General features: G+C 38.8%; 1 protein-coding gene across 7 annotated transcripts in view; it reads right to left on the bottom strand.

Moving 5' to 3' along the window:
* Positions 1-22,744, bottom strand: part of hectd1 (HECT domain containing 1) — a 51,828-nt gene that overhangs the window by 20,803 nt on the left and 8,281 nt on the right. For all 7 annotated transcript variants that reach the window (XM_053632095.1, XM_053632099.1, XM_053632097.1 and 4 more), the window contains exons 5-24: positions 16,603-16,884; positions 15,459-15,729; positions 15,247-15,323; positions 14,753-14,851; positions 14,517-14,631; positions 13,697-13,871; positions 12,675-12,813; positions 11,147-11,317; positions 10,820-11,042; positions 9,651-9,914; positions 8,672-8,748; positions 8,281-8,415; positions 7,165-7,311; positions 6,970-7,064; positions 6,764-6,869; positions 4,462-4,596; positions 4,222-4,361; positions 2,369-2,692; positions 1,689-1,855; positions 88-264 (exon numbers count right to left, since the gene is read on the bottom strand). In XM_053632095.1, coding sequence (XP_053488070.1) covers positions 88-264; positions 1,689-1,855; positions 2,369-2,692; positions 4,222-4,361; positions 4,462-4,596; positions 6,764-6,869; positions 6,970-7,064; positions 7,165-7,311; positions 8,281-8,415; positions 8,672-8,748; positions 9,651-9,914; positions 10,820-11,042; positions 11,147-11,317; positions 12,675-12,813; positions 13,697-13,871; positions 14,517-14,631; positions 14,753-14,851; positions 15,247-15,323; positions 15,459-15,729; positions 16,603-16,884 — 3,319 coding nt within the window. The remainder of the gene's footprint in view (positions 1-87; positions 265-1,688; positions 1,856-2,368; positions 2,693-4,221; positions 4,362-4,461; positions 4,597-6,763; positions 6,870-6,969; positions 7,065-7,164; positions 7,312-8,280; positions 8,416-8,671; positions 8,749-9,650; positions 9,915-10,819; positions 11,043-11,146; positions 11,318-12,674; positions 12,814-13,696; positions 13,872-14,516; positions 14,632-14,752; positions 14,852-15,246; positions 15,324-15,458; positions 15,730-16,602; positions 16,885-22,744) is intronic.

The following is a 22,744-nucleotide window of genomic DNA, read 5'->3' as shown; positions in this document are numbered from 1 at the left end:
GATCTTACAATTGCTACTATGTAGGGCTAACTAGAAATTTACAGATATTGACACAACCTTCTCAATAAAAGTGTCTAGAATTCTCACCATTATGTGCTTCTCCAGTCACAGTGCCCTCTCCAGGAGGGTTGCCGTCCTGATCCCTCCACTTCCAGTCAATGCCACGTACCACCCTGGCCCCTGGGACTATGTACTTCATTACCTGAGAGCGGAAGAGGCGGCGTTGTCGACGCAGGTTAGCTTCTGCCTCCTTCACAGCTTTACCTAATCAACAAAGATAAAAGAATTAGGGCAAGTGTATAATTCAATATCAGCCATTTCCTTTTTTTTTTTTTTTTTAAACATATATAACAGTATAAACCAAATGGGTTTTTGTCCACAAATGGGTGTTCTTGTACCTTTCTTTGTAAAAGGTGGGACAGTATAGAAAATGCTAATAAAAACAAAAGAGGACTGATTTGTAAATGCACTCCGACTTGTATTTAAACAAACAAAAATATGTAGACAAGGTATTTGATGTTTAAATAATCAACTGTACAGTTTTTTGAAGATAAAAGTTTATTTTGAAATTGATTCATGCAACAACAGGGGCAATTTAGTACTAAGAGCGATGTGACAAGTTGAAATAAGAAGGTGATGTGAAACAGGTGAGGCAATCGTCTAATCATAGTATATAAGGAGCCTCCAAAAAAGGCCTAGTCCTTCAAGAGCAAGGATGGGTGGAGGCTCGCGAATCTGCCAACGGATGCATCAGAGAATAATCCAACACTTTGAAAACAACATTCCCCAAAGACAAATCGGTAGGATTTTGGGCATTTCACCTTCTACACAATATAATTAAAAGATTCAAGGAATCCGGTCAAATCTCTAGGCATAAAGGGCAAGGCCGAAAACCACTCCTGAACTTCTGAGCCCGTAATGGATATCCTGACATGGGCTCGGGAATACTTTGGTAAACCTTTGTCAGTCAACACCATTTGCCGTTGCAGTTAAGGCTTTACTGTGCAAAGCAGAAGCCATACATCAACACTGTCCAGAAACACCGCTGACTTCTCTGGGCTCGGTCTCATCTGAGATGAACAGTAGCACAAATCGTGCTACTGTTCATCTCAGATGAAATCGTGTTTTGTGGTCTGACAAGTCAACATTTCAAATAGTTCTTGGACAAAACAGCCGTCGTGTTCTCTGGGCCAAAGAGGAAAAGGACCGTTCAAGCTGTTATCAGCGTCAGGTCCAAAAGCCAGCGTCTGTCATGGTATGGGGGTGTGTCAGTGCCCATGGCATGGGTAACTTGCACATCTGCGAGGGCATCATTAATGCAGAAAGATATACGCACATTTTGGAGCAACATATGCTGTCTGATCTCGATGGCAGCATATGTTGCTCCAAACTGTTTACTGTCGACTGTCCCAACTGTTTTGGAGTGTGTTGCCGTAATCAGATTTGAAATGAATGTATATTTTCAAAAATAAACTAAATGCACAAACTAAAACACCAAATAATGTGTTTCAATATTGTACAGGGTGAAATGACTCTTTCAAATGACTCTTTTTGGGTTTTTTTTTTTTTTTTTTGCATTTTCCATACTGTCCCAAGTTTTTCAGTATTGGGTTGTACAACTGTTCTACTTAACCACTGAATTATGAACACCACAAGGAATTTCGATGACCGGCATGGCCATTTCTTACCAAGCTGATCTTCACACACGCCAGTGACCGTGCCATAGATCTCCAGTCCAGACAGTGAGAGGTAGTGTGTTTGTCCACTAGCGTTCTTCCCCATCTGTTTAATACGAATGTGTCTCCAGCCATGCTTCTCATCTTTGGATGGGTCCAAAGGCCATGTGGCAGTTGAACTAAGATGAAAACCAAATGTGCATGCCATTAGCACAATAGAGAAAACACAGCATCTGTCCAAAGACACAATTCATTGTGGCAAAGCACAAGGTCCAAGTTGAATCAGGATTGAATCACATTCTCATTACAGTTAAAGAGTTAAGTGTTTTAAACAGCATCTGAGTGATAACTCATCATCTGTGTTCTCACGTGTCTAAATGAAAGTACCAGAGTTTTATTCAAGAGTGTGAAAAGTGACTATTATTGTGTTGCAGTGTTTTACCTGTATGGCACAACTGTAAACAATTCATCCTAGTGTTGGGAGACTGCAAGTTTGAATCCCAGCAATGCATTTCAAAAGATGTGGTGGCTGCCTTATCAAGTGTCAGCCATTTTACCCACTCAAATTGGTAGTGGCTGTCAACACCTGTCAAACAACCTGTAACTTGCCAAAAAAAAACCCCAAAAAAACAAACGAGAAAAAGAAAGAAAGAAAGGGAAAAAAACCAAAAAAACCAAACAAACCACCTTACCCCGGCTCATTGAGGCTGCCATCGTCCACATGGGTGTAAAGAGTCATCCAGTTCTGCCCGTCCTTAGACACCTGAAAAACCCAATTGCGGAGGGCAGAGCGACCGTAACCACGGGCATGGCGTAGCGTGTAGGCCGAGGGAATGACCCAGAGGCCCAGGTCCACAGCAAACCAGGCATTTTTGTCATCATTGGTATGACAGTTGAGGGCCGAGCTGTCTCTGCTCAGAATGTCCTCTAGACGCCCGTAAGGAAGATTCCTGCCCTCCGATGAGGTCACCACCACCAGGCCATAAGCTGCAGGGTTCACCCACTCATAAGCGGTTCTGAAAAGGGATCAGGTTGAAATCACACAGCTTATCATAAAGTATACTGGAGACTGCAAATAGATGCTGGGCTTATACAATTTTGATTTTCCCTTGATTGTAGTTTATATCTTTTTGGATTTTTTTTTCTTTCTTCAGATTAAACAGTATTTGTCCAGAACAGCTTAAACGAATAAACAAATAAATAAATAAAATAAAATAAAATAAAACCTGACCCCTAAAAATGACCTTAAAATCATCTAGAGCAGGGGTGGGCAACCTTATCCAGAAAGGGACGGTGTGGGTGCAGGTTTTCATTCCAACCAAGCAGGAGGCACACCTGATTCCACCTGTTTAATCAGCTGATCTTGGCTTTCAATAGATTCAGGTGTGGCTTCTGCTTGGTTGGAATGAAAACCTGCACCCACACTGGCCCTTTCTGGATAAGATTGCCCACTCCTGATCTAGAGGCTTTGTTAAATACCATTACACAATATGTTTACACAAATGGCTGGGATTTCACAATGTAATTTTCAACTGAAATAACAATTAATGAAGACAATGAATTAACAATCTTAAAGGCTTCTTTAATTCCAGCATACATTAAACACCAAAAATAAATGTTCCCTCCTTTGGTTTCTTATGTAGAGCTCTTACGCACATGCAAATACATACAAACAGGTTTTTCACAAAAAGCAAACATTTATATGCAAAAATTTGTGGGCCATGTTCTTCTGACTCACTTTTCCTGGGCAAATGTAGATGTGCTTCATTTTTATCCCAAATCACAACAGATGGGTTTAAAATAAGTGCTTGTTAGAAGTTAAAAAATAAATGTTATACTGACATGAAGAAAAATACTTTGGCATTTACTTTGTAACATAAACTGATTGAACATCCCTGAATACCATGCCCACACCTGGGAACATTTCCGTGTTCTTCTTAGTACTGCTCCTACGTCTCCAGTTCTTTTACTTCAGCCACAAATATTTCACCGTCAATTATGTAAGAATACTTGCAAGAATGCAATACAGGTATGAAATAATACTTGGATATCTGGAAGCAAGCTGGAGAAAGGTTTCAAGCTTGAATGAGCTTGAATAGAATGAAAATGACTTCCTGTTTCATTTAAGGGTATTTATATCTAAATCAGAATAACAGTGTAGGAATTACAGCATTTTTATGTGGCATAGGCTATAAATGTAAATATTAACTATGTTACTCGCATGTAAAATTGCTACTACCATGTTTACTAACTGACTAAGTGCTAGTAATTTACAGAGGAACACAGCAGTGTTAACGTTTCATTTGTTTCTGAAAATGTTGTCAAATATCCTAGGGTGAACACTAATTTTGATGTAGCGCTAGAAACCGAAGGACAAGTTGTGATCTCACTGTGCTGACTGTAAACGTCAGAAATGTACGTATGCTGTCAGAAACATAAAAGCTGCACTATTTCAAAACAGAAGTGCCTCATAGCACTGAATGCAAATAGAAGATGATAAGATTCCCAAGGAAGCATAGAAAAAGATTCCAAACGAAAGGCTTACTTTGCATTTGTGCCAATCCAATACACAATGCCATTCTCATCAAAGTCATGCTGGTGTCTGAAAGTGAAACTTTGGCCTTCTCTCAATTTCCTAACAAAGATGAAGGAAGCTCTATCGAAGTCATACCACTGCTTTGCCACCTATTGGACCAGAGACAGTTATTAATTTTAAATTTCAAAGTGCACAGGAAGCAAAGGAAATAAAATAAGGCAGAAAGGAAAAAAAGAAAAAAAACATTACCATCTTAAGCAAATACTGCTCCAGAGACTCAACGGTAGCCAGTGGCTCCATCTTGAGCATCCTGCCAGTCCGATCAATTAAGGCCGTCTCACCTGGAGCCCGCTCCAACCGAAAACGCAGCCTCCTGGTCAGAATCTAAAACCCCCCTCCCCCACAATATTTACTCGACTAATCAAGTACACATTATATAATTTTAATATCACATCATATATAACTCTAGTAATTACAATTAGCAGCTGCACCAGTCAATTACTTTTGCCTGTCACAAAAATATGTCCTATCCATCTTATTGGGTTATACAGTGTGAATGTTTTGCTTGGATTTGCACCTTTTATTATTCCAGTGTATTGGATGAGACTCCTTGTTAATATTGATTAAGCAAACAACACTTTACCTGCTAATAACGCAATGTACAGTGGCAAAAAAAAGTATGTGAACCTTTTGGAATTTCATGGTTTTCTGCATAAATTTGTCATAAAATGTGATCTAATCTTCATCCAAGTCAAGGGTATTGACAAATATAATGTGCCTAAAATAATAACACAAAATATATTCTGATCCCTCATGTCTTTATTGAACACGCTCATTCAACATTCAAAATGGCAATGGAAAAAGTAAGTGAACCCTTAGAATTAATACTTGGTTATTAATTCTAATAATCCCCCCCCCCCACCCCAGCGGCAATAACCTCAACTAGGCGCTTCCTGTAGCTGTGGATCAGACCTGCACATCGTTCAGGAGGAATTTTAGCCCATTCTTCCTGGCAGAACTGCTTTAGCTCGGTCACAATCTTTGGACGTCTCATGTGTATGGCTCTCTTCAAGTCATTCCATAGCATCTCTATTGGGTTGAGGTCTGGACTCCGACTTGGCCACTCCAAAGGCGGATTTTGTTTTTCTGAAGCCATTCTGTTGTGGACTTGCTGTGGTGTTTTGGGTCGTTGTCCTGTGCATCACTCAACTTCTACACAGTTTCAGCTGACGTACAGACATCCTCACATTATCCTGTAGAATTGTCTGATATACTTGGGAATTCATCTTCCCCTCAATGATTGCAAGCTGGCCAGGCCCTGATGCAGCAAAGCAGGACCAAATCATGATGTTTCCTCCACCACACTTTACAGTTGGGATGATGTTTTCATGATGATATGCCGTGCCCTTTCTACGCCAGATGTAGTGCTGTGTGGTTTTTCCAAATAGTTCAATCTTAGTTTCATCAGTACACAAAACATTTTGCCAATACCGCTGTGGAGTGTCAATGTGCTCTTTTGAAAACTTCAGGCGTGCAGCAATGTTCTTTTTAGTAAGCAGTGGCTTCCTTCGTGGTGTCCTGCTGTAGATACCCTGCTTGTTCAATGTTTTACGTATTGTAGACTCATGAACAGAGATGTTAGCCAGTTCCAATGATGCCTTCAAATCCTTGGCTGTCATTCGAGATTGATTTACCTCATTGAGGAGTCTTCGTTGTGCTCTTGGTGTCATTTTGACTGGGCGCCCACTTCTTGGTAGAGTAGCAACAGTCCCAAAGTATCTCCATTTGTAAAATGTTTGCCTAACTGTAGACTGGTGAATTTCTAAAGTCTTTGAAATCACGTTGTGACCCTTGCCAGCTTTATGTAAATCAACAATTCTTGATCGTAGATCCTCTGAAAGCTCTTTTTGGCAAGGCATGGCTCACATAAGCATGTGCTTCTTGTGCAGATCAAACTCCAAAAGTTTGAGGGGTGTTTATCAGTCAAAGTAGCTGTAGTCCTCACCTCCAAACTCATTTTCTTAATGAGACTCCAGGTGTGCTAAAACCTGACTCCAATTAGCGTTTTAGAGGTCATTAACTCAAGGGTTCACATACTTTTTCCATAAGCACTATGAGGTTTTTTTGGGTTGTTCTCAATAAAGACACGAGGGATCAGAATTTATTTTGTGTTATTATTTTAGGCACATTTTATTTGTCAATACCCTTGACTTAGATGAAGATCAGATCACATTTTATGACAAATTTATGCAGAAACCCATGAAATTCCAAAAGGTTCACATACTTTTTCTTACCACTGTATCTAATTAATTTAATTATGTAATAAATTGTTGGCTGCCTAGCTTTTGCCAATTTAATTAAATTGTAATTAAACTGGTGTTATTTAAATTGACACAATGCAATTATGTCACTTCAATTATCAACTCATCCATTACTTGTACTTTTATGTGCTTGAATAATCCACTACAAAATGACTAAATCCCCATCACTAATTCCTAAGGCTGGATGAAAAAAAGAAGAAAGAAAAAAAGAGGCTTGCAAGAAAGTTCACCTGCAAGTTGTATGCTGAGCCAGGTGTGTCATACAAGTGAAGAGGTAGCCGTTCTATAGACTCCAGCACTGCTATTAATTTGCGGATTAAGGCAACTGCAGGTCGGCTAAAACAAAATTTTAAATGCATTCAGTAAAGCATATTTAAGAGAGGGATTTATTTTGAAAAATAGCTTTGGTTATAAAAAAGATAAGATCGTTTCCTACCTTTCATCATCTTCATTTTCACTGAATGCCGTTTTAAACACATTTATCCTCTCCATCAATTGCTTACAATCATGTTTCATATCAGTATCTACACTCTGTAAAGCAAAAAACATGATCACAAACAGTACAATAAAAGGAAACAAATGTAAGTGTAGCCACATAGCATTCAGCCATCTGTAAAACCATATGACTCACATTATTAAGAACAGTAAAAAGTGCTTGCACAAGGCCACTGCTGCACATTTCATAGGGAGATATGGTGTTCTCATCCTTGAGAACCACTATCAAATTTTCTAAAGCAGTCTTCATGAGGTCTCGCCACGTGTTCTCTCCCTCAATACACTGCAACAGAGCAGAGAGAAAAACATAATATATATGCATTATGCATTTTTGGGCAGTGAGTAACAAAGTTATTTGAATCAATTAGCTTCTAAGTAGTTAAAATATTTAATTTTCCCACTCAGTAGTGTTGATAAACACTAACTTAAATGCTACTGAATTTTCCTAGCTAATTTTTTTTAGCATACAATATGTCAACCAAGTCATTCTGCTTTTGGTACACAGTGAAGTTGATCTAAAAGAGAACATACTCACAAATTCCAGGCATTTAAAACTAGGAGTAAACAAACTATTTAAAAACACATTTTTTTTTAATTTAGTTTTGCCTTTTTTGGATTCATCAGGCTTTGGAATTGAACAAATCAGTACTTGAGTACAGAACCAGTAAAAGTGTACAAAAGTCAATTTGCATTAGTTTGGGTGTCTTAATAATCTCATGCTGTGACAAATTATCTGATAAATGTCAGTGTCAGTCATGTGGGTATTTAATACATTTTACAAATTATCTAACTAATCAATTCATCTGAAAAATAACAGATCAATCAATTATCAACATTAATAGTTGCAGCCTTAAAAGATAGTCAGTAGTAGCTCAGGGGTTAAGATGTTGTTCTACTGATCAGAAGGTCGTGAGTTTAAATCCCAGCACTGCCAAGCTGCCACTAGTGGGCCCTTGAGTTGGCCCTTAACCCTCAAATACTCAATTCTATAAATTAAAGAAATGTAAGTCGCTCTGGATAAGGGTGTCTGCCAAATGCCGTAAATATAAAAACACAAATGATAACTCTTGCTCCAATGGTTAGAAAACATTTATATGCCTCCAAAACATTAAACTGAATTATCAACTAATTAAAATTTATTTCAGAAAAAAGTTAAAAGCAGTTGAAGCCAAAAGCTTGCCAAATATGCTCTTGAATAATTTATTGCGATTGAATAACATAATTCACTGGCGATGCAATATGGACTTCTCACCTGTCTGTTGGTATGCAGCTCCCAGGAAGACTCAAGCTGAGTGGCAATGTTTCTCAAGGTGACGACTACTCCCCTGGGCATACTTTCTACAGCCTTAAAGTGGTCATCATACAAATCTCTAGCCATTGTCTTCACCTACAGAGAAATAGGAAACAAGTTTGTGGAGTGATGTGCCATGTTAAATACCACTTACATATGGACTCAGTACATATTCGAAACATATTACAGAATTAGCGCTCCTACTTCTACGCCAGTTTTTGTCTTGAAATGTTTGGTTCGGGGGATTTATATTACTTATAATGGAAAAACCACAAATATTCTCCCCTGAAACCAGTGCCTTCTCAGATAAATAATACACACCACACGCCAACAAGAACTGGAAAACACTTACTTTTTGTTTTGTTTTTTCCAATTTAGATTTGAGCTTCCGTCCTCGTTTTCCAGTCCAGCCCGTCACAAATTCTGACCCTGGAACAAATGAGCATTCGAATAACAAATAATGGCCACAAAGAATTATTTGAAGCAAGGCATGAACTTAAACCACACTTTAAAATCACTTAAACCACATCACCTACTACAATAACTTCAGAAACACTTAAAAGTACGGAAGCCTAAGTGGCCATGCATTGTTAATTTTTTTCTTTGTTGTTTTCTCGTGATTATAAGAAAAGCTGTTTTCCACGACAATTTTATCCTGAGAAAATTTTGCGCCTTATGAATGGGACTGGTCTTACATGCATGCTGGCACCTTCACCATCATAATTGTAATAATTGCCCGCTGTAGAGATGGACTTTATCTCGGCATTAAGAGAGACATCCTGCAGGGATGACATTTTTGTAGGCCAACCCTGAAGTCAGTATCACCCTGGTGATACTTGACAAAAAGCCAATAAGATTTTTCCATTGGCTTTTAGATTACTGCAGAAAATAAACTGTGAGACCAACAAAAGTTTATGATTCTTACACATTTTGTTCATCAAGATAATCCTCATCATTGAACACAATTTTTATGAAGATAAGCCTAAATACACACTACACCAGTCACATGATTTCATCACCATTGCTATGCTTCTGACAACTCTTTCGATCTTTATTTAAACACACTACAATTGGAAAATAGTATAAATTGATAAATCCACAATTTGGAAAGTTTGAGTTGGAATAGTTTGCAAGAGCGCAAGTATAAACACAACAAGGCTGTAGTAGAGGAGTTTTCCTGTTCGGCGTGATGACGTTTAATGTCCCCAACAACCTCTGTAGTCCCAATGAGATCGCAATAAAACAAGAAAGAAAAAAATGTAATAACACATGACCACTTAGGGCTTCCGTATAAAAGCAAAGGGAGCACATATTTGCCACCCAAAGCTCACCAAGAGAGGTTTCAGCAGTGAAGGAGTGCTTGGTGCCTCGGTTGGACTCAAACACAAAGCCTGGCAGATCTTCTTTCAGGATGGTGGCCTGCTGACCATCCGAGTTATGAATGGCTATCTCGCCCTCTTTTAGGCACGTGAGCGACCAGTTGCCCACTGTGAGTTTTGTGGGTCCCACTGTTGACAGAATGGGTTGGCTAGCAGTGACTGGCTTTACCTGACTTCTGGCACGCTGCAGCTTCTCCAAAAACTCACTCCGACTCTCTGAAAGAACAGATATACTTTAAAATCAGTAAAGAGTAAAAACAAGGTTTCATAAATGCAAGAGTAGCTTGTCTTATTCAGCAAATAGCTCTAGGGCTGCAACTAACGATTATTTTGATAATTGATTAATCTGTCAATTATTTCTTCGATTAATTGATTAAAAGGCCAATTTTTATTTTCTGTATTTTTTTTAACCCGTTATTTCACATTCTGCCCGATGTCCTTCAAACATTGTGCAAATTGAAGGCTATGAAAAAGATATTAAATGTACCTATGTGGGCCATGCTATACATTGTGCAAAGGATTTTTTAAAACATTATATTTTGAAAACAAACAAAAAAAACTGATTTGTCTACAAGCTTTAAAGCAGAAGTTAAATCACTATATTAAAATGCTATAAAAAAGAAAGACAAAAAGCACAAACTAAGTGTTAACTGGTAAGAGGTTGAATGTTCTGCAGTAACACATTCACTCATCTGAACACAGTACTGTTACTTTATTCTGTAAATCTATGACACTTCATACATTTATATACAATGACATGTTTTAACCCCATTACAGTTACTGCTCTCATTAAAAACACACTTACTTTTAAATGTAGCAAACAACATATTTGATCAAAATGAATATTTAATAATGGGGGAGGGGGGGGGGGGTTATCCACAGTGATGTCACAGACCCAACTAATCCATAATGAAAGTCATTGTCAATTATTTTAATTATTGATTGGTTGTTGCAGCCCTAAATAGCTCTTCTGTTTGGTGATTTACAGGATGAACTTTCAGCGGCCTGTGTGTCAATGAGTATAAATACCAAATTTTATCTGTAATCACTGGAAAGGTGTACTTCTGTACAGCATAAAATAGGTGATCAAAATACAAAATTACAACACAAAACAAAATCACCTGAACTGTCAGAGCCTCCCTCTGGGCTGCCACTGGAATACATAGTAGCCAATTTGCCATCCAAGATGAAGCGAAACCAGCCGTTGCTACCGTTGGAAAGCTCCAGGGCTGCAGCATCACTCCATATATATAAACAGTCCCTGCCTCTGATAATGGACCAGTCCCGCCAATGGTAGGGCTTGCCCTGCTGAATCTCTTTGGCATCTTCCTGGGGTTCATCCTCCTGAAATATATATTGATTTTGGATTTCAAGACCGATTACAGTATATTAATAGTTTATATTTTTACATGAAACAGTTTTCATTTTGACAAATGGCTGTTTGTTACCTTCTCTGGTTTGGCTTCTTCCTCATTCTCGTCATCTGAAGCAGGCCCTGCCAGAGTGGACACCTTATTGATGACACCTAGTCTGGCCAGCTGGTCCAAGAACACATCTCCTCCCTTATCAACCAGATCCCTTATGATCTGCAGTGCCAGCAAGTGACCATCATCATCATCCTGTGAGGGAAATAGGAAAGACATCTTTTAAGTCATTTCTTGTTAACAATATAAACCTAAACGGTCTCATCAAAGGTTACTACATTTAATTTTAAAGGAAAGTATATACACCTCACCAAGCACTTTATCATGAACACCTGTACCCCTTCTCATTAATGCAATTATCTAATCAGCCAATCATGTGGCAACAGTGCAATGAATAAAATCATGTAGATACGGGCCAGCAGCTTTGGCAATGTTCACATCAACTATCAGAATGGGGGAAATTGTGATCTCACTGATTTTGACATGGCATGATTGTTGGTGCAAGACAGGCTGATCTGAGCATTTCTACTAACTGCTGATCATCTGGGATTTTCACACACAACATTATCTAGAGTTTTCAGAATGGTGCAATAAAGAAGAAAGGAAAGGAGAGAAAGAAAAAAAAAAAAAAAAAAAAAAAAAAAAACACCACACCACCATCCAGTGAGCGGCAGTTCTGCAGACTGATGCCCCTTGGTGATGAGAGAGCTCAACGGAGAATGGCCAGACTGGTTCGAGCTGACAGAAAGGCTACAGTAACTCAAATAACCACTCTCTACAATGGTGTTGAGCAGAAAAGCATCTCAGAATGCACAACACATCAAACCTTCAACAGCCCATCCATTTCGAGTTCCACTTCTGTCAGCCAAGAACAGGAAGTTGAGGCTTCAGTGGGCACAGGTTCACCAAAACTGGACAGTTGAAGACTGGAAAAAACATAGCCTGGTCAGGCACCAACAGCATGAATCCATGGACCCAACCTGCTTTGTATCAACAGTCCAGACTGGTGGAGGTGGTGCAATGGTGTGGGGAATGTTTTCTTGGCACACTTTGGGCCTGATAATACCAATCAATCATTGCTTGAATTTCACAGCCTATCTGAGTATTGTTGCTGACCAAGTGCATCCCTTCATGGCCACAATTTACCCATCTTCTAAGGGCTAATTCCTGCATGATAATGCACCATATCACAAAGCAAAAGAATTTCAAACTGGATTCATGAAGATTACAATGAGTTCAGTGTTCTTCAGTGGCTTTCCCAGTCAGGAGTTTCGGAGCATGAAAATGCACATGAAAAATCTGCAGGAATTGCAAAATGCAATCATGTCAACACAGACCAGAATCTCAAAGGAATGCTTCCAACGTCTTGTAGAATCCATGCCAAGAAGAACTGAGTCTCTTTTGAGAGCAAAGGGAGGCCCTACCCAGTATTAGTATATTGTTCCTAATAAAGTGTTCGGTGAGCATATAAGCTTTACCACTGTTGCTTTAAATCAGAGCCAAAACCTAATAGGTGGACAGAAAGAGATTAGAAACCACAATAAGTACTGACCTCCTGATCCAGCACAGTAGCAGTGATTTCAACCAGGATGGTGGGCAGATTATGTCCAGCATCAGAGTCACACACTTCCTTAAGCAGCACTTCAGAACTGTAATGAACCATCTTCCTGATCAGTGCTAAACTAGCTTTCCTACAGAGAAAGGACACAACACTATGTTACTCTGACCCTATTCACGAATTGAAATGAAAAAAAGAAACTCAAGCATGGGGCTTTTCTTATTTAGCTGTTAGCTAGTTATGCTGTCAGAGTCACATAGGTCTCTGTAACACAAGATGTGTTTTTGAATCCCCTGTTCTCCAGCACCCTATGTGAAAGTCCCAATCTTTACTCCAGATTGAACTGACAAAGAAAGGCTAATGAATGGAAGCAGAAAGTTTGCTGTGTGCACAGCCCATATTAGTCTTTTATACATACATGATGGATTCTGCACACTGTAAAGTTTCTGTCCATCACTCACTGACCATCTGTGCTAGCTTAACTTACCTGGAAGCTGACATTCTCCGTTACACCAGACCATGCTAACATGTTAGCGCATTCTCATTAAAATGGTGCACTTAGGAGAAGCATGTTTTTAATAAACCCCTGTAGCAACTCCTGATTCAAGATAAATAGGAAGCTACTTCAGAACGTGAGCTTGATTAAGTTTAAATGTTTGTTAAACCTCACATACACAAATGCTATGTTATGACAAATGGCTTAATTTATTATGCAGCCTGTTGAATGTCTTTTATAGAACTACTAGTACCAAATGGCCCTGGTATTTAATTGTGGTGGTATTTAATCGTGGTGAATCTAGCTTAAAATACAATATAACATACAATATTAACAACCAGGCAGCTTCGAAGATTTTTAAACAATGCAATAAAACTATTGTTTCATGATAAACAAGTGTGATCTGAACACTAAGCAAAATTTTGACAGCTGTTATTTTAGCCACTGCCCTAGGGGAGCTTCACCTCATAGCCCGGTCAGTATAATGCACTGGAATATAAATAGAGTCAAACAAATGAACCTTATTGAAGGCAGCATGGTTTGCTGAAAGGTTTGTGCAAATACTGGAAGCAGCCTCTTCAAATAGATGGGTGCCATCTCAGGGTCTCCTTTTGGCTCAATACCCTCCTCCTCCTCCTTGTTCACGTCCTTCTTTTTCTTGTCATCCCCCTTGTTCACAGGACACATCCAGTCTCCTACAGCAAAAGTGTCCAAATAAATGTTCAAAACAGACTAACAGGACAGAATACAGAGGTAGCACAAGCAACTGAAATAAAAGGTTTGGGGCTTACTGTGTACAACGAGAGAAATCTAACTACTGCTCAGTGCACAAATTCATCTATCCACATGGTGATGGAGATCACACCACAAAGGTGCTCACACTACCCAAGTACCTCGAGATGCATGTTTCTCATATCAAATCCAAAATTCTGCATCTGTGACCTTGCATTGCGGCATGTTTCTCGTATAATGACAATACTAAAGAGCTAGCTCATAGATCAGTCGTTCCGTGTTCTCTCTGTTCAATAAATCACAGACTGACTGTGCTATTAAAGTAATATGCTATACTAGAACTCTGATATGCATAAATAGAAGTAACACTGCTCATGACTTATGATGTCTAGATTTCTGACAAATTCAATTTGACATCATTTAAATCTTGACATCTGACTTGGTCACATGCATTAATTATTTACACACTCACACTGTGTAATGCATGCCATTCAATAAATAAGCAATTTAGCCACAATGACAATTTTGCCAGGATTGGACAGCATAAGCCCAGTTTTTCAAAAAAACAAAACACAATGACATGGAGGGGAAAAAACAGTGGAACGCACCAGGAGACTGGAGAATTGCGACAACCTCATTATGTCCCCGCTCCCTGGCCTTGTCCAGAGGAGTTTTTCCATCTTCGTCCCTCAGATCAGGGTTGGCCCCATGCCGCAATAAAGTCTTTATATAATAATGATAATAAAAATAAATAAATAAATAAATAAATAATAAAAAAAGAATAATTAGAACGATGCCTTAAAATATGGACAGAAAGAAACTTGATAATTACAGCTCCTGTTACCTTAGCTACTTGTGGTCGTCCAAAACAGGCAGCATAATGCAGAGATGAAGATCTTTGGCCTCTGTTGACATCTGCACCTCTCTCACACAAGAACTCCACCTACAGCAGAGCACAGTTAAGCACCTGACATTTACCTGATTACTTTGGATTTGGTCTGCTTGGTCCTGTACCACTGATCAGCACTATTTTTTGATAGTTGAATCAAGTTAAGAAATTAGGCTGCATTAGGCTTAATTTGGTCAGGGTTCATACAGATTTTTACCAATAAATTTCAATGAATTTTTCCGGCAGATTTTCATGATCATACATTCCCTGAAACGTCTATGTATACCAGGTAAAATAAGAAAAATCCATGTAAAAATCTACCAGTGTATCTTAACTAAAATTAAAACAAAACCAAAATAACTACAGTAAGATCCATGTGTATTGACTTTAAATTAAACTTTAAATATCCACAACATTACATAAAGCTATTCGAGTTACAAAATTCTCACCATTTCCTGTGTACCAAATGCTGAGGCCCAATTTAGGAGTGTCTGTCCCACATCATCCATAAAATTAACTTCAAATGCTACAAAAGAAAAGAAAAAAAAATTTAATTGTTCTCATTAACATGCAACAAGATACACTCAACCCTACTGTGACAAAAAAATAAAATAAATAAAAGCACTGAAGTGCTTCAAGTCAAATACAAATATGGTCTCACCTCCGGTGTCGATGGCATCAATGAGGGCATCGGTGTCTTTGCTACGAATACAGTCTATGAGCTGGCGGTGCGAACGTTCTCCGGAGCTGTCAAGGCGCCGCAGGCCTGGGATACGCCCACCTGAACCAGCTGTGGATTTGGGCAATGCCTTACGGCCCTCAAACAGCAGGACTAACAACAGGTCTACCAAGCGCATTGTATCCAGGACACAGCGTTCATCGCCTTGCAGTGCACTCTCCATCGAGTCGGGCAGCTCTGAGCGCAGCAAGTCCTGAGAAGGCATGCAAAAGAGTTTTACTAAAGCTCTCAACTCACAGTGGATTTACATCTGATTTATTATATATCAGCACAATCAAGTTTCACCATACAGCCAAAAGTATGTGGACACCAGACCAATCACACTTATGCAAGTACTAGAATGGCCAGGCCAATTCTTTTGTTTTTGCTATACACCAAGCTTGAAATCAAAAGATGTATATATGAGGAGATAGATCAGAATTTTTGAGTCATTGCCTTGTGAAACTCAGGGCTCAAACTAAGAGTAGACATTTAGTTGCCACAACTTTGGTGGCACACAATTGTACAGAATTTCTTTCCAAGATGTAGAATTACAAATTCCCTTTATAGTAACCAAGAGGCCTAGCCCAAACCTGTTCCAGCTTGATAATGCCCCTGTATACCAAGTGAGGTCCATGAAGTCACAGTTCACCACAGTTGGGTTGAAAGCACTCAACTGGCCTGCACAGAGCCCTGATGTCAACCCCACTGAATACCTTTGGGATGAATTAAAACACAGACTGCACCCCAGGCCTTCTCACCAAACATCACTGCCCAACCTTATTAATGCTCATGTGGCTGAATCCTCACGGTCACTCTTCAAATATTTAGTAGAAAGACTTACCAGAAGAGTGGAGGCTGTTATAGGTGGACCAGCTTAATATTAATGCCCATGGTTTTGGAATTGGATGTTCAAACAAACACACGTGATGGTCAGATGCCCAGACACGTCACTACACCCCCCCCCCCCCCACCCCAAGAACATTCTGTATCTAATCTTTGCCCCCTGCTACTTCTAGAAAAGTACAACAACAGACACGAGAGAGTGGAATTACATTCCATTAAATCTTAATGTGACAGCACATACGTGGGTGACGAGTGGTGAGCCCCTGCACAGAGTGGACAGCAGACTGACGATAGTGGACACCTGGTTGCTAAGTTTGGAGTCAGGGGCAGAGGGGGCACCTCCTGTAGATGTCCTGCTTGGCTTGCAGGTGGAGGAAGGACCAGCAACTGAACCTCCTGCAGCAGCCATGCGTGACAGAAGCTCCTCGCTCAGGCCGTGCTTGGCCAGCGGAGCTGGATCAACCCCACGGCGCGTGAAACGATCAGCCAGAGATGCGAAGCAGCGTAAGGCTCCATCAGAAACCTGCAACATCACAAAATCACTTGGGTTTTACATCTGGACACAGGTCTGCATGTTAACATATTAAAGTTGTTTCCACAATAAACACTCAATGGCTAAGTTTATATGCAAAGCTATGTCTGACCCAATTAAAAAAGGTTAGATTTACCCTAAATGCAGCACTCTGTTGAAAATATCTTTCAATACAATTTAAATGTAACCTGAAACAAATTTATGGGCTAGTATTCAATGCTAATGTTACCATAACAACAAGAAGTGTGCATGTTTCCCATAACAGAGTTTCTATCAAACTTTTGCACAATATATATTTTCTGTAATTTACAGCAACCACATCATCCTTGCTGAACAGAAATGACCAAACACTGTCACCTTTACTATGGTTAATTCGCATCCAATAGCTGTCCTCGCAACTTCGAAATAACTTTGGAAGCTTTCCTCCCCAACAGGGGTTATAGACGAAAAACTTAATTGCTGATCCACTTGTTTTATACCAGTAAAACAAGCTGTAGTGCTGTTTGGCATTCTAGTCTGCTTTCTGAAAGTGTAGTCCATTTAAAATCTTACACAAAAGAGCTCGCAACAGTAACAGAAGAAAACGTTCTGAAAACCTCAGTTTAGACATATTCACACCAAGTTTCTCAGACTGGTTAGTGTCTTTAATGACATTTTAATGTTTTATCATCCTCTATGCACTGAATAGCTAGTATAAATGAACAATGCAAGCAAATTCCCCCCTCCTGTGTTTCATGTTTGCTTCAAACACAGCAATATAATCAAATTAACATAACTACAATCACACTGACATTGTAATATAAAGTACAAAGCTTTTACTGGATGTAGTTCATGGCCAGTTTAATTATGCAGGATGGCATAATTTACTTTCTCTTTCCCCCCCCTAACAGACTCCAAATAAAGACACAATGTAGGTGAGGTAAACCACAGAAACTCAAGAACATTAACATCAAAAGCATGTTAGTTTCCATAGAATTGTGGATTTAATCACAGGTTAATTTGAAATGCTTTGATACAAAAGCTGCTGATAATTAGTTTACAGTGTTTCTTTTTTCTTGTTTAATTTGGCTCTCTTTATCTAGTTTTAAGACTTAGATCTGATCACATTTCTGATCAAATTCATAGAGAAAATAGTAAAGGGCTCACAAACTTCCTACTGAGACACACACACAAACATCATAAGATTAAAACCACCCGCCTAATATTGTTTAGGTTCCCCTAGTGCTGCCAAAACACCTCTGACCCATTGAGGCATGGACTCCACAAGACCTCTGAAGGTGTGCCGTGGTATGTGGCACCAAGACATTAGCAACAGATCCTGCAAGTTGCGAGGTGGCGCCTCCATGGATCGGACTTGTTTGTCCAGCACATCCCACAGATTCCAGACTGGATTGAGATCTGGAGGTCAAGCAAACACCCTGAACTCTGTCATATTCCTCAACCCAGCCCTGAACAATTTTTGTAGTGTGGCAGGGCACATATATCCTGCAGAAAGAGGCCACTGAAATTAAGGAAAATCCATTGCCATGTACTTGGTCTGCAACATTGTTTAGGTAGGTAAATGGTAAATTGTCTGCACTTATATAGCACTTTTTAACCTTAGCGGTTCTACAAGGTAACATCTACATGAATGCCAGGACTCAAGGTTTCCCAGTAGATCATTGCCCAAAGCATCACACTCCCTTTGCCCGCTTGCCTTCTTCCCATAGTGCATCCTGGTGCTATCTCTTCCCCAGGTAAGTGACGCACACACACTCAGCAATCCACATGATGTAAAATAAAATATGATTCATCAAACCAGGCCACCTTCTTCCATTGCAGCATGGTCCAGTTCTGATGCTCATGTGCCCATTGTAGGCGCATACACAGCCCCATATGCACTGTGTTCAGACACCTTTTTAGCCAGCATCAACTTTTTCACCAATTTGTGCTTCAGTAGCTCTTCTGTGAGATCGGACCAGACGGGCTTACCCTCACTGCCCGCACGCATCAATGAGCCTTGAGTACCCAGGATCCTGTTGCTGCTTCACTGGTTGTCTTTTGTTGGACCACTTTTGTTAGGTACTAACCACTGCATACTGGGAACACAAGACCTGCTGTTTTGGAGATGCTCTGACCCAGTCATCACAATTTGGCCCATGCCAAAGTTGCACAGATCGTTACGCTTGCCCATTTTTCCTTCTTCAAACACATCAACTGACTGTTCACTTGCTGGCTAATATATCCCACCCCTTAACAGATGCCATTGGAACGAGATAATCAATGTTATTCACCTATCAGTGGTTTTAATGCTATGGCTGATAGAGACACACACACACGGTTAAAATATTTTTTGTTAAACCCCCGTCAATTAAAGCTGAAAGTCTACACTTCAATCAGATCTTGATTGCTTCATTTAAAATCCATTGTGGCAGTGCACAAAGGCAAAAGTACAAAAATTGGGTCATTTTCCAAATACTTATGGACCAGTCTGTACATATAATAAACATACATTTGCTCACACACACCCAACACTGAAAGCATTGGAATAGCAAGGCTGATTTTTTTTTGTTTTTGCTATACACTGAAGACATTTGGGTTTGAAAGCAAAAGATATGAGACGATCTATCAATTTCCTTTCCTGATATTTACATCTAGACGTGTTAAACAACTTAAACCATGGCACATTTTGTTTTAACCTATACATTTTATCAAACATATTGGAACAGATTTTTGGGGGGGGTTTCGTGTTACCCAGGTGTTAGATTTTTTTTTTTTTTTTTTTTTTAAACAATTAATAGCACTGAAAGTCTACTCTTGGTTTGAGCCCAGAGTTTCTCCTATAAAGACTGCATTTGTTAAAGGATAAATCAATATGAAGAACAGAAAACTGTCTAGAGGAGAAATGCAAACCATTCTGAAACTGAGACACAGATCCATTGCACAAGCATTGGGCATAGCCAAAACAACAATCTGGAAGGTCTGGAAAAAAAAAAGAAAGAAAGAAACCACTGGTGTACTAACAACCAGACATAGGACAGGTCAGCCAAGGAAAACAGCAATTGATGACAAATATTATGAAAGCTGTAAAGAAAAACCCTAAAACAACAGTCAGTGACATCACCAAAAGTGCCATGTTCTAAGTTGTTTAACACATCTAAATGTAAATAGGAAATGAAATCTGAAATTGTGACCTATGGTCTCATTCATCTTTTGACCTCATACCCAAATTCTTTCAGAGTACAGCAAAAACAGAATTGGCCCACCAATAAATTCAGAGCTGACTGTATATATAAAACCCAACAAATTGATTCATAATTAAAATAACCATTGGTTGCAGCACCTTTAATGCTTACATGCAACGATTTTTGACAATATGAATGAATTCATTCTGATGGCATGTTCCTAATATTCCTGCTTATATAGATGATAAACTGGACACTTTTATTACAGCAGTAAGAAGAGAAAAAGATGTCAAGTTTCCCCATCACTCCCTCAGCAGCTGTATTAGAAACCACTTCACAGCAGTGTTATAAAATGTACAGAAATATTTGTAAAGAGGAACATACGTACATACTTTTTTTTTTTTAGGGCTGTACAATAATCGGATATCGATTGCGATTTGGACTGCCCACGATTAAATGAACATGATCGACAGCGATATTAACGTTTAAAAGTTCGTCCTCCGCTAAAACTCCGCTGCAGATCAAATCAAGCGCTTCCTACACTTACAGCCTATCACCATAGAGCGGCGCAGGGATGACATCATTTTGTAGTGCCAAAACCCTGAAACGGAGTTAGCATTTTCGAGGCAAAGCTGGCAGCTTCATGATGATGCTAAATGGCACTACAGAGGTTGTCAGGGACATTAAACATCATGCCGAACGGGAAAAAACTTTGCAGATAAACTCAGGTCTCTACAGTGCGACCATTTCACTCGTATTTGTGACAGAAAAGTATTTTGTGTGACTGTGAATAAATATTTATTCGCACTGGTGCGAGTGACCTGTCTGGAGTTGTAGAATACAACCAGAATAAAAACTACAGGAAGTCCAAAATACTATACCATAATCTATACCGAGCAACAGTTACTTTCACACTGCTTTTCATCACCTCAGTCAACCGAACAAGTGTGTAAATACTGCAGAGAAGCCATTTTGATGACGAGAGTAACTCTGTACATCATCTGCTTCAACTTCCTGATCCCACAACCGCCATCATTTATTGATCCCGCAAAATGACCTGAAGCTGCACCTGCTCGTGTAGACACGGCGGCTTCGCGCGGAGTGATTAATAATAATGCTAACGCTACAAGGTGGGTTTAATTCAAACTTCTTTATTAAAAACTCCTCACCAATCATAATCAAGACTAGCAACTGTTCGGTCTGTAAACATACAGTACACTGCCGCTCCCCTTAACTAACTCTAATTCACTTCAATTAAACTCACGGTTCCCAGATATCACTAGAAAAGTCAACTCCAGTTTCCATGTTTTGATTTAATCCCCCCCAAAATATTATCAGCAGACATGGACACTGTACTGGGGGACCCCATCTAAAACTGATGAACAAACAAAAATAAAACTACTAAAATGTATCGACAGAAAATGTGCTTAGTTGTAAATAAATCATTTAATATAAAAAAACAGACATTATAATAACTTCATTAAATATAGATAAAATGAGAAATTAAATAATGTTTAATTACTATGGGTTGCATTTAATATCAATTTGACGTTAAGCTTAGTTCGCTACTTCCTTAGAAGGCTATTAGCCTTTTTCCTAATATGGATCATTTTTGTGTTAGTCTACTTTTAATTAGGACTCTTCATTGTTTAAGATATTTAAAAAATAAATATTTTATGCTTATTTATTTATCAATTAACCAACAGTATTTCTCACTGCTATTATTTTAACTCAATTAACAGTGACCATGAGCAGAGAGCTTACATTTAACTGTTTATGACAGACCTCCTGATTAAAGTTTAAACAAAAAAAGATTGGTATCTGGATCGGTATCGGCTGTAAAAATCCTGACTGGAGCATCCCTAATGAACACCATTAAAGTAAAGCGCTTGTGCGTGCATCTGACTGGTAAACTCACCCACCCAATCACATCCTATATGAGATTATGCAGATATATACACAATATACACAGAGTGGTTTGAGAACTGACTCCAGCCCAGAACCATGACAGTGGGAAATGTCTAATAGTGTAGCTTTAAATATATTTAAGAGGAGCAGACATCAAACACTGAACATTGAGGTTTATTGTATTTGTTTACAAGGTGGAACAGGTTAACGGTTGTTTTTTTTTTTTGCATACAGTCTGTAAAATTAACTGAAAATATTAAATATAGTTTATCGGAAGGTAAATTAATGTCATGGTTCACACTATGTTCATAAATTCTGTCATAATGACCAGTTCAAGTTTTCTCATGCCTACTTGTGTGTTATATTGTGGCATGAGAAAACTTAATAAATGTGCCAGGGCAATAACAATATGTTGTCACTAAAATCAATTAATAATAGTGATAAATAATCTCAATATTGATCAAAATAATCGGGATGATCATTTTGGCCATAATTGTGCAGCTCTAAAATAAATAAATAAATAAATAAATAAATGTGTGTGTGTATATATATTTATACACACACACACACACACACACTATTACTAGACTGACTAATAACTAATACTTAATAATAATACATTTTTTTATTTGGGGTACAAATAGTAACACAATGTTAATATATTTCTGACTTAATTCACTTTTATATTGGACCTTCTGGCTTTTATTTTGTTGGAAGGACTCCATTTAGTAGGCAACAGCTTTTATAAAAAAATTCACTTCTCATTACCAATCAGGTGA

This window comes from Ictalurus furcatus, chromosome 9, assembly GCF_023375685.1.
Source record: "Ictalurus furcatus strain D&B chromosome 9, Billie_1.0, whole genome shotgun sequence".
Lineage (NCBI taxonomy): Eukaryota > Metazoa > Chordata > Actinopteri > Siluriformes > Ictaluridae > Ictalurus > Ictalurus furcatus.
The sequence above is the reverse complement of the archived record's forward strand: the minus strand, read 5'-3'. Positions and strand labels throughout refer to the sequence as shown.